We start from the raw sequence: 24,245 nt of genomic DNA on the forward strand, positions 1-24,245 counted from the left end.
GGGTTTCTGAGGAACAACTGGTGAACTTGAACCACCAACCTTGCAGTTCAAATGGCTTTGTAGTCTGATGCATTAACCCACAGCGCCACACTAGGACTCCACTCGGGGACATTAAGGAGGGGAAAAGTGTTTTAAAAAATCAGAAATGGCAAAGTGAAAGAGGTATGATCCCTTTTCTTTCTTTCTTTCTTTTCAAATATTTACCAAAAGAACATTAACCAGGGTGTTAATAATTGGGTGTGATTGCTATGTGGAGGAAATTTTTCTATCAAAGTGTGGCCTAAAGTATTATTCATGGCTTTCTATTAGACTGACTACTTCATATGATAACGTGTTGTTGTTTAGGGCCATCAAGTCGGTTCTGATTCATAACAACCCTGTATAGGGTTTCCAAGGAGCAGCTGGTGAGCTTGAACCACCAACCTTAGGGCTCAAACTAACTTTGCAGTCCAGCACATTCACCGCAGTGGATAAGTACAGTTTTTATTTCAGAGAGAGAAGGGACTGCTGTATATTTTAACTGCTATTATTGTCAGGAAGGGATCTAGTTTTGCTACATTTTTCGTAAGTGTATTTATTATGTTTAACAGGAAGTACATGAACGTTCCCCATAGTGAATCAAATTTAACAGGGAGGGCATGGCTTTGGAGAGGTGAGGTCTCATTCCATCTCCTTCCTCAAACAGGCATTAATTAAAAAAAAAATATATATATATATATATATATACATATAGACCTCTCCAGACTCCCATGTTCACAGTTCTGCACTAAGTGTACTTGATGATCTTATACTACAGAGCCTGTGCTATTTATTCACCATGCCACTAACCATCTTGTAAAACAATGACAGTAAAGTTAACCTCTTAGTATGTGGAAATTTCTACTTCAGTATATGAAAGTAAGAAGTAGACTTTAAAACCAAGAGTAAAGGAGCTCTGGTAGCATAGTGGTTATAAATCAGGCTGTGAACCTTAAGGTCAGCAGTTCAAAACTGCCAGCTGTTCCATGGGAGAAAGATGAGGCTTTCTGTTCCCGTATAGATTTACAGACTTGGAAACCCTGTATCGCTATGAGTCAGAACCGATTCCACGGCACATCACTACCACTAAGGTGTTTTCCAGTCAACTTGGACTCTTGGTGACTCATGTGTGTCAGTAGAACTGCTACACAGAGTTTCCAATGGCTGATTTTTCTGAAATAGATCACTAGACCTGTGGGTGCCTCTGGGTGGATTGCAACCTCCAACCTTTCAGTTAGCAGTTGAATGCTTTCCCATTTGTGCCCCCACTCTCACCCCTAGGGACTACTTCCGAGGCACAAGGCGGTTCACTTAGAACAGTGAACTGAATAAAGGAAATTTAATTTTCCTTTCTGCTATCTTCAATGAAGGAGCTCTGGTAGTATAGTGGTTATGAGTTGAGCTGCTAACCTTAAGGTCAGCAGTTCAAAACTACCAACAGTTTCATGGGAGAAAGATGAGGCTTTCTGCTCCAGTAGAGACTGACAGCCTCTAAAACCCTATGCAGTGTCGCTATGAGTCAGAACCGATTCTACAACATACCACCACCATCATCTTCAGTGAATACCAATTAAAAACCCATTGCCATAGAAACACCACCTCGTGGCAACTTTGTAGGAAAGAGTAGAATGCCCCATGGAGTTTCCAAGTTTGTAATCTTAATGGGTGCAGACTGTCATGTCTTTCTCCTATGGAACAGCTGGTGGGTTCCAACTTTTGACCTTTCAGTTAGCAGCGAGCTTAACCTTGCCCATTGAACGTTAATTTGAGTAAACATTCTAGTAACCACAGAGAGCAGTGGCTTCATTTTAATGAGCAGTAAATAATGTCCAGATACGTTATTTACTTTCGCTTCTGTAACTTTCTGGGGTGACAATGGCTCAGGCAGGAAGCCTCTGGAAGTTCAAGGTGGGAAAGTGCTGGGATTGAGTCTGTGTTTGGAAATGGCCTCCTCTGCTGCCTGGATTTCTTCTTGTGTTGCCTCCAAGCCTATTGTTTATGGCTGCAATTCTAGCAGGTCTGAGGGATACTGCAGGTTGTATGAGTAGACCCTGATGCTTATCACTGCCCAGTTGGGCAGTCCACATCTATGAATGACTCTTGAAGGTCCTATAGGGGTTTTTCTGATCTTCAGGGTTTCACTTGCCTCTTGCCTTTGGCCCTTCTATGATTTGTCCACCCTCCTGATTTCAACTCAGTTTTTCCTTTCTGCTGAGGGTAGAACATCTAGCACTTAGCCATCTGCCTACAGCTATCTTACTAGAATCCTTAAGAAATAATAAAACAATTGCCCACCAGTAAGTAAACTCAGGCTCATGTATGTCAGAGTAAGACTGGGCTCCATGGGGTTTTCAATGACTGCTTTTCAGGAATAGGTCACCAGACCTTTCTTCTGAGGTACCTCACCATCTGAACTCCCAAAAATAACAGAAATGTGCACTAATTCCCATGAGCATTGTTCTTATTAGGTGCCATCAAGTCAGTACTGACTCATAGTGACCTTATGCACAGCAGAACTAAATACTGCCAGATCCTGGGCCCACCTCACTACTGTTGCCAGGCTTGAGTCCATCGATGCTGTCACTTGGCCAATCCATCTCGTTGGGGGTTTTCCTCTTTTTCTCATTATAAATGCAGGCATACAGACTATATAATTTCTGTCCTTTTTACATGTGCCTCATAAGCATTTTCCTATGTTACTAAAGGCTCAAAGTGTCGTTTTTATGACTGCCTTATTGTGCTATCAACATTATATTATAATTTACTTATAACTGTTCTATCATTTTTTAAAATGTTTATTGTTATCAGGTTTTTGTCATTAAAAATAATATTGTGATTAATGAATGTGCATAAACAGGTGCCTGAATTTTCCCCATAGGATGAATTGTTCAAAGTGGTTATAATTTATAATTCAGTGCCAATTCTTACTTTTTAAGTAAAAATGAAAACAAAGTAATGCAGGTACATGATTAAAAAAAAAATTAAACACTACAGAAATATAGGAAATGAAAGGATTCAAATAACAACTTGAATCTTCTTCACAAAATTTCATCAGTATCAAACAGATTGATTTTTAAAAATTAAAAAACAAAAACATAAAACCAAAGACAGAGATACAGCCTAAAGCACTAAGCTCTTAAAAACTGGTGAACAAGAAAAGAAACCAAATTTGCACAGGAAGATTAGAGAGGGGCAGCAGAATTGAGTTCCTAACCCTGCCTCTCTCCATTGCCTACCCCAAAAATCCATATGATTAAAGAAAGGGGAAAAAAATCCTTATTAACTCCTAAGCCTATAGAGAAAAAGGGTTAAGTCTTTTTATCTTTCCTTCTGTCCTTGTTCTTGTTGCTCCGTGCTGTTGAGTCATTTTCAACTCATAGCAGCTCCATATGACAGAGTCCAACTGCCCGGGAGGGTTTTCTTGACTGCAGTCTTCATGGGAGCAGATCACCAGGGCTTTCTTTCACAGAGTTGCTGGGTGGATTGGACAACCAACCTCCCAGTTAGCAGCCAAGCTTTACTGTGTGTGTAATCCAGGGACTTCAGATAATCCCAGGGAATGATAAAGAATGAATATTAAAGCATTATAGGGAATTGACCAATATGGAGTCCTGGTGTTCCTGCTGTAGGATAAGCACTGGTCAGCTAACCACAAGGTTGGAGTTCAAACTCACCAGCTGCTCCTCAGAAACACTAGATAGGATTTATTGCTATGAGTTGGAACTCAACAACAACAGCTAGTTATGGAAGATATTTTTAAATAATATTTTATTGTGCTTTGGGGAAAAGTTTACACAACAAATTAGATTCCCATTTGACAATTTATACACAAATTGTTCAGTGGCATTAGTTACATTTTTCACAAGGTGTCAACATTCACATTACTTGTGTTCTGGTTGGTCCTTTCCATTTCTGGTACTTACTTTCCCTAACTCTTTATTGTCTCATCTTTGCTTTAGGATAATTGTTAACCTTCTTCTCATACACCTGTAGAAGATTTTTTTTTTGGGGGGGACACTTTTTATTTTGAATTGAATTAAGATTTACAAAGAAGATCATCCATTTTACATTTAACAAATCATACACTTTTCATCTGAATGATTACAATCCCCTGCATGTAACAACAGATATCCCACTTCTACCCTGTGTTTGTTATTTTCATTCCATCCTCTTTCCCATCCCTTCTCAACTTTGTCCTTAGGAAAATGTTGCCCTTTTCATCTTGAATGGTTGACCTTTTCATGGTGCGCATACCTTACCAGTCCCCACGATTTACATATCCATTGCTTAGCTGAAAATTGGGCTTTGAATTATATGGATATAGGATAAACATTGACAGCTAACCACAAAGATAGCAGTTCAAGCCCACTAGTGGCTCTTGTAAACCCTATACAGGTTCGCTATGAGTCAGAACTGACTTGATGGCACACAACAATAATATAAAGATACTTGATTCCTCTGAGTTAGTGGTGTTGTTGCTGAGCACCATTGAGTTGGTTCCAACTCATTGCAACCTTGTATAGGGTTTCCAAGGAAAGGCTGGTGGGTTTGAACCACCAAACTTATGGATAACAGTCCGGTGCTTTGGAGATGTAAGAGAATTTTCTTGAGATAATGAAAATTTCAGATTGAAACAGCATATTTTGTCCCAGAAAAGAATTACTACAAAATTCTTAGTTCTAGGGTATATTTGAAGTAAGTCAGAGAACTTCAAAAATAAGGAATTGGTTAGGCATCTAGACAAATTTAAAATGAAAACAATCATCGATAAAGAGGGAAAGTTAAAGTTGGCTTCAGATTTCATCACAATAATATTCAGTTTGCAAACAAAAGGCCAATATCTACAAAGTCCAAAAATAAAGAACTTTCAATCATAAAACAATAAGTATAAAGATGAAAGGCAGATGTCCTCAAACATGAAATAGTTCAAAAGATGCAACAAATGAGACCTTCTAAAAGATATAGTTTGACTATGAAATTTGATAAGAGATGAACTACAATATTAACAAGGAAGTAAGTATAAACAATCTTTAAAAAAAGACTGCTGAGGTGATCATTTTAGCCATTTAAATATAAAAAGTACTAAGCGATTATAGGTTTGTTAATGTATCATGAGATATAAAATATTTGTACCTACTCATTATGACATTATTTGTAATAATAAAAAATTAGAAACAAATCAATCAGGGCAAAATTTGAAACTAAGATATACTCACAAAAGAATATTATATAGCTATCAAAAAAGAATGCAGATGCTATATATATATATATAGAGAGAGAGAGTCCTGGTGTGACGCTGTGGGCTAATGAGTCAGACTGTAAACTCATTTGAACTGCAAGGTTGGTGGTTCAAGCTCACCAGCTGCTCCTTGGAAACCCTATACAGGGTCGCTATGGGTCAGAATTGACTCAATGGCACTTAAGAACAACAACAACATATATGTATTTATAATAGAAGAGCTCATATATTGTTAAATCAAAACAGCATAGTGCATAATAGTGATAAAAGGGAAAATAATGTATATTTTCATCTTTGTCCTGGTGTGGCACTGCGGATCAATGTGCTGGACTGCAAGGTCGGTTTGAACAGCAAGTTTGGCAGTTCAAGCTTACCAGCCACTCCTAGGAAACCCTATACAGGGTAGTTGTGGGTCAGAACTGACTAGACAGCACTTAACAACAGCAACTTCATCTTTGTATCTACGTAAAGAAATCTTAAATATACGTATAAGAAATTAAGCAAAGTAGCTATCTAATGGGTATAGGAGGACTAAGAAAGGACCAGGTAGAAATGAAGTTTCTCATTGTACAGAATCTTGTATTATTTTTATCTGAAATTGTGTCAATATGTTATACGTTTTCATTCAGCTTTTCCACAAAAATTTTGAAGCCCCATCGTACATTCAAAACAAACATTTAAACACTCTAGGAGTGATAGTTAATCAAATCAATTGAAATACTGTAAACCGGGACAACAGAACAAAGTTATATAAACATGAAAACTTGGAATTAGGGAGAGGTTAGATGGAAGGGAAATTGTTAGCGTTAATCTTCCAAAACAGTATCAATACCTGATGTCTAAATTGGAAACACAGTTTAGAAAACATATTGTTGTTGTCAAGTGCTGTTGAGTAGGTACCAACTGATAGCTACCCTGTGTAGGCTTCCCGAGGAATGACTAATCCAGCGCCACACCAGAACTCCCCTAGAAAACACAGAACACCTCCAATTTCCTTCATAACCTCTTAATGCATTTCATAATCTTATAATGTGTGCTTCACTTATATTTTGAACCTTAGAGGGTTCCTTTATGAAACAATATTTCCTCTGATTAAAAAAAATATTTATTCAAAGAACAAGAATTCCTCCAGTTTAATTCTTTTTCTTCTATTAAATTCGAGTGAAATCAAAATGAACACTTTAAATGAAATAAAGTTTGTGATCTTATTTTAATGAGTATGTCTATACTTTTTCTATCCATGTATCCTTAGAGTTGTAAAGCAATATACCTGAAATTATGTTTGTTTATGGTATAGCGCTGTAAGATAAACCTGGGCTAAGAGGTTGGTTTGAACCACAAGCTCAATGGTTCAAAATCATTAGTGACTCCTCCGAAATCCTACTCAGGGTTGCTATAAGGTGGATCTCACTCGACAGCGCTTAACAACAACAAATGTTCTCAATAATAATCACTGCGTGGGTGGTTTATAGGGTGATTGGTTTTTACTTTTTCATTTGTCCTTTTCTGAGTTGTTTTAATGATTTATAATGAGGACATATCATTTTTTAAATACAATTTTTCTTCAAATTTGGACATGAGTTATATACACACTCACATACAGAGGCAGAAGCAAATATCTCAAGAGGTTTACAGTGATTAATTAGAGTGGTAGAAATGTTACGTGTAATCAATTTATAACTTGAGTTATCATGGAGTTCTGGTGTGGGGCTGCAGGATAATGCACTGGACCGCAAAATCAGTTTGAACAGCAAGGTTAGCAGTTCAAACTCACCAGCCACTCCTCAGAAACCCTATACAGGTTGGCTATGAGTTGGAACCGACTTGATGGCACTTCACAACAACATTCTATGAGTAAGATTTTTAATAAACATTATTGAGAATTCTGTATGGTCTGGTATGGAAAAAGGTTCGTGGTTAAGGGTAGAAGGGAAGTACCTTGAGTTATTGCCTTGGGTAACACCAATCGTTGGGACTTAGGACTTTACTGCCAAGTATTCAACTCTATTCGATAGGGTCTCGACGAGTCAGAATTGACTTAACAGTTTGGGATTTTTATAGATTATTAAAATTTGCTCTTATGAAAAGGATATTGTTGTAATATAGCTTTTGTGTTCTTCTGTGAATGTATCTTTCACATAAATTCTTAGCAGGGGAACTGCCAAATCAATAGGCATGTACTTTACATTTTAAGTTTTTGATAAACTTTTCAACCCGTTTTAATTTCTTAACTTGTTAAAGTTCTTTTTTATCTAAGAAATATAGATTTGTATAAATAACAAAAGTATCAAGTATTCTAGAAGGGCTTATAATAAAAAGCAACGTTTTCTTTTCTTTAAATTATTAAAGTTAATTAAAAGACAAATTCATTTTGACAATTTCTTCTGGTAGTTGCCAGAAGAAATTGTTCAAGTTTATGAATGTGGTGATAAGCTCTGGACTTTGAACCACAAGGTCAGAGGTTCAAGTCCACCAGCCAATCTGGGGAGAAAGATGAGGCTTTCTGTTCTCACAGAGATTTTCAACCTTTGAAACCCTGTACAGGGTCACTGGGAGTTAGAATAGACTCAATAGCACTTAACAACATGGGTGAATCACAGCAGATAAATTCATCACGGTCACAAGCAGGACTATGGAAGGAAACGGACCATGGTTGATTTATATACACTATTTGCAGAAAGCCTCATCTTTCTACCATGGAACAGATGGTAGTTTCGAAGTGCTGACCTTGCGGTTCGCAGCCCGATTCGTAACCACTACGCTACCAGAGCTCCTTCAACAACAACAACATTGCAGATTGGAAGGAGCTCTGGTAGCGTAGTGGTTATGAATCGGGCTGCGAACCGCAACGTCAGCAGCTCTAAACTACCAGCTGTTCCGAGGTAGAAAGATGAGGCTTTCTACTCCTGTAAAGATTTACAACCTCGGAAACCCTTTACGGGGTCGCTATGAGTCGGAACCTACTCCATGGCAAATAATAACAACAGCAACATTGCAGATTGGGGTCCTGGTGGGTGGGATAAGCACTGGACCACAAGGTTGGTTTGAACTGCAAGGTTCAAATCCACCAGCCGCTCCTCAGAAACCCTATACAGGGTCACTATGAAGTCAAGGTTGGAACCAACTTGACTGCACGTAACAATAACAACAACAACATTGCAAATGAGAAAGCTCTACAGGATTGGTTCTAGCACCATCCCCCCCCAACCCTTCTACCACCACCTTGTCAGGGTATGAGACCCTGGTACCCCAATTTCCATTAATGGCCCCTCCCAGACAAGATCATGACCTGAGAGCACAGGTCATGCCCCTGCCTGGGCTGCCTAGGTGTAGTCACCATAATCCACTGTTAAATATTCTGCCTGAATATAAAGCTTTTACATTGCTAGTCAAGATCTGAATGGACTCAATGGAGGCTGAATTAACGTCAAATGTCAAAATGGAATTAGAGCTCCCACTGTAAAGCATAGCCTTCTGCAAACCAAGTATTTAGAATTTAAGCTGTAATACAAGGTTCAAACCCACTCAGAGGCTCCTTGGAAGTAAGGCCTAGTGATCTTCCAAAAGGTAACTCTTAAAAACTCTAGGAGTACTATGTGCTGGCCACTAATAGCAATAAGCAATACCTACAGAAGGTTATCTTATTTCATCTTCCAACTATTGTATCTACTATTTGCTTGCTTGATAAATGAAAAAATTGTAAGGTTAAGTAAATGGCCCCAAGTCACAAAATTAGTTTGTGTAGTTGTTTTTGTTGTTGTTGTTGTTAAGTGCTGTCGAGTCAGTTCTGACTCTTCGTAACCCTGTCTAGGGTTTCCAAGGAATAGCTGGTGAGTTTGAACTGCCAGCCTTGTCTAGTGCTTATCCTACAGCGCCACACCAGGACTCCACACAGCTAGGTAGTGATGTTATTAAAACTCAAGTCTTCATTTGTTTGACTCCAAAACTCATATTCTTCCCACACTGGTCTGCTTTCTGGTCTGCCAGCACCACACCTTACCCACTATTATTGTATTGTTTTCTCTCGTAGTGGATGAGTGTTCTTCAGACTACACAATTGTGCTTCCCGTGATTGGGGCCATCGTGCTGGGTCTCTGCGCTTTGGGTTTGATTGTCTATGGAATCCGCCTAAGGCGCACGTCATCTGGATACCAGAGAATCTGATTGGTGACCAGGGAAAAGGAAAACAATGGAGTCTAGAGAATTCTTTAGTCATTCCCAGATGCTGCTTTTCCAACAATGTAAACCATTCTCCTCCGCAAAAACAGAGTCATTTCTCATAAGCAGCACATCCGTTTCTATATATTTTTGTTCATTTTAGTGAATTATTTGAGGGTATTTTCTGGTTTCCTTCAGAATACTTTAACCATTCAAAGTGGTTTCAGATATATTTCATTAAAATAATCTGTACCTCCAAATTATGGACCAAAATGTCAATTGTTATGAATGTTACCTATGTTTGTATTGGGGATTTCATTTTACTTTTGACTTTTTTCATTTTAAAGTATGCATCTGCTTTGTCCATAAAACACACATTCAATGCTTTTGTTGTTGCTGTTAACTGCTCTCAAGTCGGTTCTGACCCATATTGTTGTTGTTAGGTGCCATTGAGTCGGTATTGACTCATAGCACAATAGAACGAAACACTGCCTGATCCTGGGCCAACCTCACTACTGTTGCCACGCTTGAGCCCATTGATGCTGCCACTTTGCCAATCCAAGACTGGGGGTCTTCCTTTTTGTCTCTGACCCTACACGCTACCAGACAGGATATCCTTCTCCAGCGACTGGTCCCTCCTGACAATATGTCCAAAGTATGAGAGACAAAGTTTGGCCATCCTGGCCTCCAAGGAGCACTCTGACTGCACTTCTTCCAACACAGATCTGATGGTTCTTATGGCAGCCCATGGCACTTTCAATATTCTCCTCCAACACCATAACTCAAAAGCATCAATTCTTCTATGGTCTTCCTTATTCACTGTCCAGCTTTCGCATGCATATGAGGTTATTGAAAATACCATGGCTTGGGTCAGGCACACCTCAGTCCTCAAGCTGATATCTTTGCTCTTCAACACTTTAAAAAGGTCTTGTGCAGCAGATTTGCCTAATGCAATACGTCGTCTGATTTCTTGACTGCTGCTTCCATGAGTGTTGATAGTTGTTCCAAGAAGAATCAAGTCCTTGACAACTTCAATTTTTTCTCCATTGATAAGAATGTTGTTTATTGGTCTAGTGGTGAGGATTTTCATTTTCTTTACATTGAGGCTCAATCCATACTGAAAGCTGTGCTTTTTGATCTTCCTCAGTAAGTATTATATGTCTTCTTCACTTTCAGCAAGCAAGGTTGTATCATCTGCATATCGCAGGTTGTTAATGAGTCTTCCTCCAATGCTGATGCCATGTTTTTCTTCATATAACCCAGCTTCTTGGATTATTTGCTTAGCATACAGATTAAATAAGTATGGTGAAAGAATACAACCTTGTCACACACCTTTCTTAATTTTATACCATTCAGTGTTCCCACGTTCTGTTCGAACAACTGCCTCTTGTCCAAGTACAGATTCCTCATGAGCACAATTAAATGTTCTGGAATACTCATACCCTCAATGTTGTCCATAGCTTGTCATGATCCACACAATCAAAAGCCTTTGTGTAGTCAATAAAGCACAGGTAAACATCTTTCTGATATTCTCTGCTTTCAGCCAAGATCCATCGGACATCAGCAATGATATCTCTCATTCCATGGCCTCTTCTGAATCTGGCTTGGGCCTCTGGAAGTTCTCTGTCAATGTATGCTTGTAGTCATTAGTGTATTACTTGTAGCAAAACTTTACTTTCATGGGATATCAGAGATATTGTCTGATGATTTCTGCATTCCATTGGGTCACCTCTCTTTGGAATGGGCACAAATATGGATCTCTTCCTATCAATTGGCCAGATAGTTTTCTTGCACAGCAACCCTGAATAGTGTTTCTGAGGAGCGGCTGATAAGCTTGAACTGCCAACCTTGCAGATCAAGCCAACTTTGTAGTCCAGCACATTAGCCCACAGCACTGTTTTATGTGATATTCATCTGCCGAGTGATACAATTACTTTCTTGTAAAAACAAAAAAACTGTGCTTTTCAAAATCATCAAAAAGAATAACATAGCACATGGTGTCTTAGGTTGTTCATGTGATACCAGTTACAGGACAAATCAGTTGTATTTGTTATCTTGATGATTCCTGCTCCATGATCACTAAAGACTAAGAATTAGGTGATTGCAGGTCACATGTTTATATGATAAGCAAGAAGCAGCACTAGTGGCCCTTATTAGGTGAACATATAGCTACCCAATGGTAGGCTAAGCAGTTTATATACATTTCATTCAAATTTCACAATTTGTAAATGAGTAAACACTGCTGTATGGATATGAAACGACTTAAATACCATCCAGCTAACAGATAGCAGAACCAGAATTCAAATTCACATTCATCTGGTACCAAAGCACTAAGTATTTTCACTGTACCTAGTTGCTTATATAGAGTCCTGGTGTGCTGTTGTAGGATATGGCACTGAACCACAAGGTCAGCAGTTCAAAATCACGAGCCGCTCTTTGGAAATCCTACACAGGGTCACTATGAGTTGGAATTGACTCGATGATACTTAACAACAGCAGCAAAGTTGCCTATATAAAGTACTGGTGTGGCATTATTGGATAAAGTACTGGACTGCAAGGTCAGTTTAAACCACAAGGTCAGCAGTTCAAACTCAGCAGTTGCTCCTTGGAAACCATAATCTGGGTCGCTATGAGTAGGAACTGATACTACGGCACTGAACAACAACAACAACAGTTGCCTATGTAAGGAACCCTGGTGGCTCAATGACTAAACTCTCAGATGCGAACCAAAAGTTCAGCAGGAAGATGAGATGGCCATCTGTTTCTGTAAGATTTCAGCCTTGGAAACCGTATAGAGTAGTTCTACTCTGTTCTACAAGGAGCTCTGGTTTGTTGTTGTTGTTGTTAAGTGCCGTAGAGTCAGTTCCGACCCATAGTGACCCTTTATAGGGTTTCCGAGGAGTGACCGGTTAGCTTGAACAGCCAACCTTGCAGTTCAAATGGCTTTGCAGTCCGGCACACTAACCCCGCAGCGCCACACCAGAACTCCACTCTAGTGGAATATGGGCTGAGCTGCCAACAAAAAGGTTAGCAGTTCTAATCTACCAGCTGCTCCATGGGAGAAAGATGAGGTTTTTCTGCTGCTTTAAAGATTTACAGCATTGGAAACTCTATATAGGGTTGTATAGAGCACAGCACACCACCACCACCACCACCATCACCACTCTGTAGTACAGGACTGCTGTGAGTCGGAATCAACTTCACAGCAATGAGGTAATTGCCTAGAAGGAGCCCTGGTGGTGCAATGGTTAAGCATTCTGCTACTAACCAAAAGGTTGGTGGTTTGAATCCACCCAGAAGTGCTGCAGGAGAAAGACACAGCAATGTGCTCCCATGAAGACTACAGCCTAAGAAGCCCTACAGGGAAGTTCTACTTTAGCACGTGGGGTTATTTATTGTAAATTGGATTTGGCTCGATGGCACCTAACAAGAACAGCTGGTTACAAGGGCAATGACACTAAATATTGCTGAAGCCTCCCACCAACATATGCTCGATTTTACAGAAGAAATGGGTTTATCCAGAGTTTTAAGAGAATAGGGTAGAAGGGAGGACTTTACAGATAATGAAATAGTCATCTGTAACACAATTCCTACCTCCCTAAAGGAGACTGGGAGCTCTGTAAAATATTGAAAGTCATTCTCTCATTTTCACAGGATTATTTAGCTGTAGCTCTAAAGATAAAGAAATGGAATAAACTTCTCAAGGTATGTTTCATTTTGAAAACAGAGAAATCTCCCTCTTAGGAGCTTCTCTCTCTTGAATGTAGATTCCCCTTCTTATGGAGAAGTGCGTCTTCTGCACTTTGACATTTACATTTTCTAGTCTTGCTCACTTGATTCTGTAGAGTAGCCTGTCCCAAATTTTATTTCTGTTTGTCTTTACTACTAAAGAAAAGAACTAAATCTCTTTAATATCTAGGATAGTGACAGATAAGATCACATCACCCTAGAATTCTTTAGGAAAGGCATCATTTGGGTTAACCTAGAGTACATGTTGACTTTCTTGACTTATCCCTTTTTGAGTCAGTATAGTTGATTTGGTTCCAAGTTTATTCTCAATTGAGCTTTGAATTGTATTAAGTTTTTTGTAATAAAACTTATTTTGGAGACTTGTTCATGTCATTCATTTCTTGTAATACTGTTTTCATGATGAAAAAATGTTTGTTTGCCATGTTCTCAACGATACTACGGAGGTGGTTGCTTGAATTAATAAATTGTATCATCTTTATTCTATCTTGTTAGTTTATGCTGTTCCCTACTGCTACAGTATTACTAGGTAAGATCCCACCTGAGAGAAGCTGAATTCTTGAGAAGATAGTCATATTAAATTTAGGAATAGAAACTAAAACTCACAATTCTTAGTCTAACCTACCTGACTGCATCCCCATCCATTCATTCATCCAATACCACTTAGATATCGTTGTTGTTAGGTGCCATTGAGTCGATTCTGACTCATGTGACCCCTGTATATAATAGAGTGAAACCCTGCCCAGTCCTGCCCCATCCTCACAATTGTTATGTTAGAGCCCATTGTCACTGTTGTTGTGTCAATACGTCTTGCTGAGGATCTTCCTCTTTTTCATTGACCCTTTACATGCTGTCTTGCTCCAGGGACTAGTTCCTCCTGACCACACATCCAAAGTACGTTAGACAAAGTCTCGAGCCATCCTCACTCCTAAGGAGCTTTTTTTCATTCTTCTGGTAGTCCATGGCATATTCAGTAATCTACACCAACATCATAATTCAAAGGCATTCATTCTTTTCTACCTTCCTTATTGATTGTCCGACTTTACATACATAGGAGGCAACTGAAAATTCCATGGCTTGGTCAGGTTCACCTTAGGCCTCAAAATGACATCTTTTTCTTTTTTCTTTTTAACACTTTAAAGAGGTCTTTTCCAACAAATTTTCCTAGGTATATAGATAGGTAGGTATGCTGGTTGTGTGGTAGTATAAGCACTGCACTTCTAACCATAAGGTTAGCAGTTTGAACCCACCATCAGAAAAATGAGTCTTTCTGCTCACAAAGATTTACAGCCTTGGAAACCCTATACAGGGTCACTGTGAGTCAGAACCGACTTGATGACACCTAACAACAATAGCGTAGTAGTTATGAATCGGGCTGCAAACCGCAAGGTCAGCAGTTCGAAACTACCAGCTGCTCAATGGGAGAAAGATAAGGCTTTCTTCTCCCATAAAGATTTACAGCCTCGGAAACCCTGTTCAAGGTCACTATGGGTTGGACCTGACTTGACGGCACTTAACAGCAACAACAGCATAGAGAGGTAGATAGATGCTGTAGTGTTGACTCTGACTCCTGGAAACTTTATGTGCCACACAACAAAATGCTGCTTAATCCTGTGTCATCCTTGTGATCACTGTACAGTTTTTGTTGTCAGTCCATCTCACTGAAGATCTCCCGCACCCTTGCTGGCCCTCTATTCCATCAAACATGATGTCCTCCCCCGACAAATTATCCCTCCTGATGGCATGTCCTAAGCAAGTGAGTCAATGTTCTATTGTGACGCAGCAAGTTATCATTGGCTAATCTTCAAAAGTGAATCACCAGACCTTTCTTCCTAGTCTGTCTTTATCTGGAAGCTCCAGTGAGGTGTGTCTACTATGGATGACCCTGATGGTGTTTGAAATACTGATGGCATAGCTTCCAGCATCATAGCAACACACAATCCACCACAGTATGATGAACAAACAGGTGGTTTTTAACATCAATTTAAACCAAACCCATGTACAACTCAACTCAAAGGAACACTTACCACAGATTACTGCTAAATGCCAGACACCTGACAAGTGCTGAGATGAATTTTTTGAAAAGACCCTGTATTTGTTATTTATAGTTGCCTAACAAATTATCTCAAAATTCAGCAGCTTAAAACAACAAGCATTTATTATTCACAGTTCTTGAGCGTCAGGAATCTGGGAACAATTTAGTAATCTGGCTCAGAGTCTTTCTTGAGGTGGTATTCAAGCTTTGGGCCAGGGGTGCTGTCATCTAGAGGTTCAACTGAGGCTGAAGGATTTGCTTTCAAGTTCCCTTAGAAGACAAAGAAGGAAGCACAGACTGGTAGGCATCTTTAGGTTCACAAGGCAATATATTCCACACCTCAGAAAAGTCTCTGACCCATAGAAACCTAGAAATCTATCAGTTTTGAGTGGGGCCAAGAGTCCTGGTGTGGTGCTGTAAGATAAGCACTCGGCCTCAAGGTCAGTTTGAACCTCAAGATTGGCAGTTCAAATTCACCAGCTGCTCCTTGGAAACCCTATACAGGGTTGCTATGAGTCAAACCAATTTGATGACATTTAACAACAACGTGTGAGGGAGGGGCAGTACAATAGGTCCTGGCCATAGTGCAATCATCCCTGCTCTTTGGGCCATACAATCGGGCAGATCATGTGGTGTTGTAGGCATCCCTGGTGGGAAAAGATGAATGTATGGTTAACTCTAACGAGAGTGCAAAAACCATGAAGGGACCATGTCTGACTTCCTTAGACTTCACAAAAGATAAAGAAAATCAAAATCAGCCCAAGGTTCACTTCCTATGAAGTGGAGGTCAGACATGCCTCCACCCTACAAACGTCTTTATCCTATTCTGACACTAATAATCCCACCCACAGCACTCTCTTCTTCACATCTGGGGTCGACAATTCACTGCAGTGGTCACACAGAACTTATACCAATACTCATGATTATGGGGTTTATTAGAGAAGTGAACATAAAATTCAGGATCCAAAACAACTCAGGATGCAGCAATTTTCCAATCAGAAAGGCTTCTTCTCTGCCTTACTGCAGACAGGCCTCACTCTTGTCTTCGGCTTCTCAGCCATGTGGCCTCTTAGCCTATGCCCTGCTTGAGCAAGTGTTACAAATATCCTGTCAGTAGGCACTCAGCTTTACTAAGTCCAGGGGCCTAGAGCCTGCAGCTGCTCTTCTCTCTCTCCATGCCACTGCCTCCGCTGTCACCTCTGCTATTATAGCTTTTCTAGTTAGGGTTCTCATGTTCCACTCATTGTCTTCCTTCTTGATGGTGCTGGGATCATCTGTTCTTGCTTCTTAGATGGCTCCTTTTAAACCTAGCAGGATAGCAAAACTAACCAATCCCAGACGTATAGTCCTGCACATCTTATTTGCGTGGTCCAGTGCAGCCACAGCATTCCTTGGAGGCCAGGATGGCCAAACTTTGCATACTTTGGACGTATTGTCAGGAGGGACCAGTCACTGGAGAAGGATATCCTGTTTGGTAAGGTGGTGGGTCAGAGATAAAGAGGAAGACTGCCCCCAGTGAAATGAATTGGCAAAGTGGCAGCATCAATGGATTCAAGCATGACAACAATTGTAAGGTTGGCCCAGGATTGGACAATGTTTCGTTCTGTTGTGGATAGGGTTGCTATGAGCCGAAACAGACTCGATGGCACCTAACAACAACCCAATCATTGGTAGGAATTAAGTCATTAGATAGAAAAGTCATATCAAGTAAATTCAAGATACTACAGGGAGTATCACAACACAGGCACCTTACATTCTAGAACAAGGTCATACAACTTATAGCTGAGAAATGGATGCTCTTCCCATCTTACTAAGTGCTGAAATATTTGAGGAAAGGCTGGTGAGCTTAAACTGCTGACCTTGCAGCTCAAACTGACCTTGCAGTCCAGCACATTAACCCAAAGTGCCACTTCAGTCTGATTAGTTCACAATTGAATTTTGTCTTTTTAGATATACTCATATACATACAAAATAAATGCATGCATACATTCCCAGAAAGAAGTGAATAAATACTCATGATGTTCTTGGTATGAGGAGTTGAGTCAGTTTCAATTCATAGTGACCCTGTATAGGGTTTCTGAATCTATAAATCTTTGCAGAAGCTGAAAACCTCATTTTTCTCCCATGGAACAGCAGATGGGCTTGAACTACCAATCTTGTGGTTCACAGTCCAATATTTATTGTATAGAGCCACTGCACTCCTAAATAAACACTCATATAAGCTTTATTTATAGTCAACCAAAACTGAAAACAACACAAATATCAATCAACAGGAAAATGGATAAACAGATAGTGGTAAATTCATGGAACAAAATACACACAATAGCATGAATAAAATTAAAAGATATTGAGTGGAAGAAGTCTTCACTTTGTATATTAGCTATCTTTTGCTGTATAATAAAATCGTTCTAAACCTTGTGGCTTGAAAAACAATACATTTGATTCATGATTCTACAGGTTCCCACTCATAGCGACCCTGTATGGGGTTTCCAAGGCTGTAAATCTTTATGGGAACAGGAATCCTCATCTTTGTCCCACAGAACCAATGGCAGTTTTGAATGACTGATCGTGAAATTAGCAGCCTGACTCGTAATCCTATACCCATTCAGCCTCTGTCTATTTATTGACCCAGAGAAAACTGTTGTTTCAAGTGTATTTATATATCACTATTTACCTCTATTCCCTTTAGCCCTTCATACCTCCCTGTGTCTTCACCTATCTTCATCATTCTTCTGCCAACCTTCCTCTTCTTGTATATTACCCTCCCCATCTACCCAGTTAACATGTGTCTACTCTCTAGCCGGTGAATTACTCTCCCTTCCTTCCCACCCCTGGTAACCATCAAAGAAAGTTTCTTTTTGTATGAAAACCTTTTCTTGAGCTTTCACAATCATGGTCTCATACAATATTTTTCCTTTTGTGACTGACTAATTTCACTCAGCATAATGTTCTCCAGGTTCATCCATGAGTGTTTCACAGATTCATCATTGTTCTTCAACGTTGCATGATATTCCATTGTTTGTATGTACCAAAGTTTGTTTATCCATTTGTTCCATTGATGGACATTTAGGATGTCTCCTTCTTTTTCCTATTGTGAACAGTACGCAATGAACCTCTGTGCGCATATAGCTACTAGTGTCCTGGCTCTTATTTCTTGTGGATGTATACCAAGCAGAAGAATTGTTGGGTCATATGGTATTTCTATTTCCAACTTTCCAAGGAAGTACCAGACCATTTTCCAAAGTGGCTGAATCATTTTACAGTACCAACAGCAATATAGGAGGGTCCTAGTCTCTCCACATCCTCACCAGCATTTGTTGTTTTCTGTTTTTAAATTTTGCTATTATTGCTGGTGTGGAATGATATCTCATTGTTGTTTTGATATGCATCTCTCTAATGACTAATGGAAGATGCTCTGGTAGCGTAGTAGTTACGATCGGGCTGCTAACCTCAAGGTCAGCAGTTCAAAACTACCAACTGCTCTGCAGGAGAAAGTTGAGGCTTTCTGCTCCTGTAAAGATTCATAGCCTCAGAAACCTGTACAGGGTGCTATGACTTGTAACCGACTCCACAGCACATAACCACCACCGTTGACTAATGGAGTCCTGGTGTGGTGCTGTCGGACAATGCACTGGACCTCAAAGTCAGCGGTTCAAATTCACCAGCTGCTTCTAGGAAACTCTATCAGGATTGCTATGAGTTGGAACCAACCTGAAGGCACTTAAAACAAAAACAACCATAGCTAATTAGTGTGAAAATTTCTTCATGTTTGTTGGCTGCCTTAATATCTTCTATTATTATTATTATTATGTAAAGTGTATGTTCCTGTCCGGTACTCATTTTTTAAAATTAGGATGTTGTGTTTTTCTTGTAGAGGTGTTGTAGTTTTCCATAAATTTTAGAGATTACTCTGTTGTCTGGTATGTCATTGCAAAAAATTTTTCCCAATGTGTGGGCTTCCTTTTCACTCTTTTTGTGAAATATTTTGATACACGTTGTTAATGTTAAGTGCCTTGGAGTCGGTTCCAACTTATAGCAACCCTGTATAGTGTTGCTGAGGAGTGGCTGGTGAGCTTGAACCACAGACTTTGGAGTTCAAGTCAACCTTGCAGTCCAGGACAATAACATGCAGCACCACACCAGGACTGCTTGATGCACATTAGTGCCTGGTTTTTATGAGATCTCAGTCATCTATTTTGTCTTCTATTGTTTGTATTTTTCTCTAGTAATGTTTGATAGTGTAGTTATGCCATGTATTAGAACCCCTAAGTTTGCCTCTATTTTTTCATTAATGGCGTTTGTAGTTCTAGGTTTTACATATTTGTCTTTAATCCATGTTGAATTAGTTCTTACATTTGTTGTGTGAGAGATAGGTCTTGTTTCATTCTTCTGCAAATGGCTTTTCAGGTTTGCCAGCACCATTTGTTGAAGAGACTATCTCTTCTCTCATTTAACACGTCTTGACTCGTTGTCAAAGATTAGCTGACTGTGGGTGGATGGGTTTACTTTGAGTTCTCAATTCTGTTTCATTGATGTATGTATCTTGTTATACCAATACCAGGATGTTTTGACCACTGTGGCTGTGCAGATTTTGCAATCAGGGAGTAAGAGGCCTCCAATTTTGCTTTTCTTCTTAAGCAATTCTTTGTTTAACCTAGGTCTCTTTCCTTTCCATGTAAAGTTAGTGATCAGTTTTTTCATTCTTTTTAAGGAATGAGAGTGGAATCTGGATTGGGATTGCATTATATGTATAGATTGCTTTAAGTAGCACTGGTATTTTCACAATGGTAAGTCTTGGTATCCATGAGCATAGTGCATTCTTCCATTGTTATAAGTCTCTTGGTTTCTTGTAGTAGCATTTTGTAGTTTTGGAGTCCTTGTGTGGCGCTGTGGGCTAGAATTAGACTGCAAAGTCGTGTGAACTGCAAGGTCGGCGGTTCAAGCTCACTAGCTGCTTCTTGGGAACTCTATACAGGGTCGCTATGGGTCGGAATCGACTCTACCGGCACTTAACAACAACACAACATGTATAGATTTAATTTAATTTCACTGTGAATTTTCTCATGAGCCCTACTTTAAGTCTATTAAATAAGCATCTACATGTAGTTTTCATTATCTTTACTTTCTAGATATTCTGCAATTTCAGTTTTGATTTCCTCTTTATCTCAAGAATCAATTAAAACATTTTTTACTTTTTTCCTCATGACTCTGCCTCTCCCTCTTGCTGGCAGCTTTAATGAGGAGTCCTCTCCCTAGATAGGAACACAGCGAACGAAGGACATCGCGTGCCTGTGGAAGAAACAGCGGCAAAAGGACTGGAGGGTCTACGTAAACTGAAGCTGGAACAGAATTCTTTCCAAATAAACGCAGAACCACGAAGCCCAAGAAGCCGAGGACAAACCCTCGCGGTTACGCGGCCTGATTGGCCAAGGGTTTTCATTAACTCGCGGCTCCATCCTCTGATTGGCTTTCGCGGAGACGCCCCCCACTCTAATGCTGCAAATGTATTGGCTTCTCACAAAACTCTGACCTCGACGGTGGCCGGCGGAGGACAAGAAATCTGCAGGAGAAAGGTTTTTGCGGTGCGTGGGCTTCTGCTGCTCCTGTACTGTGGTGTCAGAAAGCTGCTGGCCTTCAGGGACATGGTGGTGGCCTCTGCAGTGTCGGTGCTGCTAATCGCGGCCGAAAGGAACCGGTTGCAGCGCGTCCCGAGCTTGCTGCTTCCGACGAGGTAACGATAATGGAGGGGCGGCGGGACGTGGAGTGAACGGATTAGGTGAGAGGCAGCAGGGGTCGGGGATGGCTGAGGTGAACTGGAGAAAAAGCTCTGCCCCTCACGGAGGTTGCTGCTTTCCACCATAGCCTCGGGAGCTGCTCTTATCTAGCCCTCTTCCCTCGTCTCGGCTCCCATCCTCCCGCCCTCCGTTTGCATGGGGAGGACGTCCGGGCTTCCAGGCCTCGGCAGCCCTAACACCGTCTGTATGTCTGGCTCCGGACGGTTCACAGGGTGCGTTCACAGCACCCCCTGTGGGGAGCATTGTGTAATCCACGCACAGCCTCGGAAACCCTGTTCAGGGTCGCTATGGGTCGGAACCGACTCGACGGCACTTAACAACAACAACAACAACAATGAAGCCTTAAGCAGCTGAAAGACTTGCTCAAGGTTGCAAGTAGTAACGATGTGTTCTTTTTTAGGATATGTTCCAAGTTGTCCCCATCCTACTTCAAATGCTCAGCTCAGAGAAAGACTCCTAGAGTTCTTCACTCGTTGTTGCAACGAATCAGGCTAACAAAAAATACCTAAGTAGAGTTCCCACTGAATAGTTTTCATCTTGTCTAGACAGGTCTGGTGAAAAGAGATGGGGATAAGATTCTTAGGATTCAATAGTGAGTAATTGTTATCATCACTAATTGCGACTGTCAACAATTGTAAAGGTAGAAGTTTTGTAACAAATACGGGCAGTAGTTAATCTTACAGTCCAAAAACAGAGGACCCTAGGACCATCAAGGGAGAAGAGCACAAGCAGAATGTGAGACCTTCTTCAGAGAAGCAGCGACACCAGAGATGAAGGCAGAGATGGGGACATGGAGAGAGGGAACCCCTGAGGACTCTAGATTCATGGGAAGAAAGGGACTGAGAGCTGGCAGCCAGGAGGAAGACTTGCAGAATGTGCCCTTTGGTTGTTTAAATTATGTATTCCTGAGTGTTTACATGTACATTTCTCCTCACACCCCCAGGGAATGGAAGCAAATACTGTTGGCAAAAGCTCTTGTACTCAAAATGACCAGATGAATCATGATCAAATTCCTGTCCAGATCAGTTTTAAATTTTGAGTAATAAGCTTCTGTAACAATAACTTTGGCAAGTTAAGGCAACTCCTACTTCCAGGTAGCAAGTTTCTTTATCTTTTTTTGCTTCATCAATATCATCACCCATCGATTTCTTCATCATTCTGGTGCATTGTTGTTCTCAGTTCATAGAAGTAGGCTAGGTGGACTTACCATTTAGAGTAACTTGGGACCTTCATCTATATGTGTACTTATGTACACTCACCAAATACAAGTTGGGCAGTGTTTGCTACTGTCTGAACCAAAAGTTGTCTAAATTTTACAGGATTTCAAAGTTTCTTGCTCAGTATGTTATGTTGTTGTTGTTCAATGTTATTGAGTGGATTTCGACTCATAGCAACCCTGTATAAGATAGCAGAGGCTGTAAAATTTTTGTGGGAGCAGAAAGCTTCATCTTCTTCTGTGGGACAGTTGGTGGGCTTGAACCACTGACCTTGGGGTTTAAAGCCCAATGTTTAGCTCACAGTGCCCTTGAGCTCCCTTAGTACTCTTTAAGCTACCAGAAAGGAAGAGATGGGAAGGGAGGACCAATCACAACAAAAAATAAATAAGCCCCTTGTTGTTGCTGTTGAGTGCTGTCGAGTCAGTGCTGACCCATAGCTACCCTGTACAGGGTTTCTGAGGCTGTAAATCCTTACGGGAGCAGAAAGCCTCATCTTTCTCCCACGGAGCAGCTGGTAGTTTCGAACTGCTGACCTTGCAGTTTGCAGCCCAATTCGTAACCACTATGTTACCAGAGTTCCTTTATTGTCGTTAAATACTCTCAAATTGGTCCAACTCATAACAACCCTTTATAGGGGTTTCTGAGGAGCGGCTGGTGAGTTTGAACTGCCAACCTTGAGCTTGGTAGTCCAGTGCTTCTCCTACAGCACCACACCTCTTGAAAGAACTAAGGATGCTTAGCTTATAGGTTAAAGGAATCTTCAAATATTGGAAGGGTTGTCTTTTGAAACAGTAAATAATTGATTTGTAATATATGACTCTGGGAGCCCTAGTAATGTAGTAGGTTACACGTTGGGCTTCTAACTGCAAGGTCAGTAGCTCAAGTCCACCAGGTACTCCTCAGTAAGAAGATAAGGTTTTCTGCTTCTGCAAAGATTTATAGCCTCAGAAGTACTACATGGGGTCGCTATGAGTTGGAATTGACTCAACGGCACACAACCACTACCACCCAATATTGGACTCGAGGTGCCAGAGTCATTGGAAAAGGCAGCTCTTTAGTGTTTTCTTATGAGAATGTTCAAACAGAAATGAAGAGAAAAATAAACTTCTGTGTATTTATCATTCGAGCTGTCTGTCTTCACTTGAAGAATGTTTTAGGCCATCAGTGACCTTGAAACATAATCAGAGCTAGATTGCCAAGAAGCAGCCATTGTGTAGGCATATTTGCCTAGGATAATCCTTATCGGAAACCTATCTGAAGAGTGGGATGGGAAGATGTAGTGAGCTAGAAATGACTTAATAAAGATCAAGATAGATGTTCCCTCTCCTTAAAGATCATGAAAGAGAGGTCAGCAGAATTTGAATGATGTAGGAAACCAGCAACCTCTTGAGGAGGCTATCTCATGGAATCAAGCACTGTGGAGCTTGCAGCCAGACCTGCTTGCAGCATCTGGTTGAGTGTATCAAGGGGCAATGAGTTTATGGAGCCCCCACAGTCATCCTGTCCTCTGTATCCCTGCACCAGTGGAATGAATGCTAGCTGTCAGTTACAGTTACCAAGTATATAATCTAAACCTTTTTTTTTTCTTTAATTTTTTATTGTGGATTGAGTGTAAGTTTACAGAGCAGATTATCAGTTTTACATTCAACAAATGATACAACTTGGTTCATCACAATGATTACAATCCCCTCCATGTACCATCAGTTAGCAATATTTCTCTCTATTCACTTTAGATCTTTTTCTTTTCAAAACACTCAGGCATACATACTAATTTACACCACCAAAGGGCACATTCTGCTAGTCTGCCTCTTGACCACTATCTCTTAGTCCATCTTCCCATGAATCTAGAGTACTTAGCCACTCCCCCTCCCCATGTCCCCATCTCTGCCTCCCATCTCTGGTGTCTCTGCTTCTCTGGATAAGGTCTCACATTCTGCTTGTGCTCTTCTCCCTTGATGGTCCTAGAGTCCTGTGTTTTTGGACTGTAAGATTAACTGCTCCCCCATTTTTGTTACAAAACTTCTACCTTTAAAATT

General features: G+C 40.4%; 2 protein-coding genes across 2 annotated transcripts in view; both read left to right on the top strand.

Moving 5' to 3' along the window:
- LAMP3 (lysosomal-associated membrane protein 3) overlaps positions 1-9,421 on the top strand; it is a 31,178-nt gene extending 21,757 nt beyond the window's left edge. Inside the window, exon 5 of the mRNA XM_006869838.1 lies at positions 9,288-9,421. Coding sequence (XP_006869900.1) covers positions 9,288-9,421 — 134 coding nt within the window. The remainder of the gene's footprint in view (positions 1-9,287) is intronic.
- Positions 9,422-20,799: 11,378 nt separating this feature from the next.
- MCCC1 (methylcrotonoyl-CoA carboxylase 1 (alpha)) overlaps positions 20,800-24,245 on the top strand; it is a 64,239-nt gene continuing 60,793 nt past the window's right edge. Inside the window, exon 1 of the mRNA XM_006869814.1 lies at positions 20,800-20,928. Within this exon, the coding sequence (XP_006869876.1) occupies positions 20,840-20,928 (89 nt within the window). The 5' untranslated portion in view covers positions 20,800-20,839. The remainder of the gene's footprint in view (positions 20,929-24,245) is intronic.

The sequence above is a fragment of the Chrysochloris asiatica genome, unplaced genomic scaffold (assembly GCF_000296735.1).
Source record: "Chrysochloris asiatica unplaced genomic scaffold, ChrAsi1.0 scaffold00135, whole genome shotgun sequence".
In the NCBI taxonomy this organism is placed as follows: Eukaryota; Metazoa; Chordata; class Mammalia; order Afrosoricida; family Chrysochloridae; genus Chrysochloris; species Chrysochloris asiatica.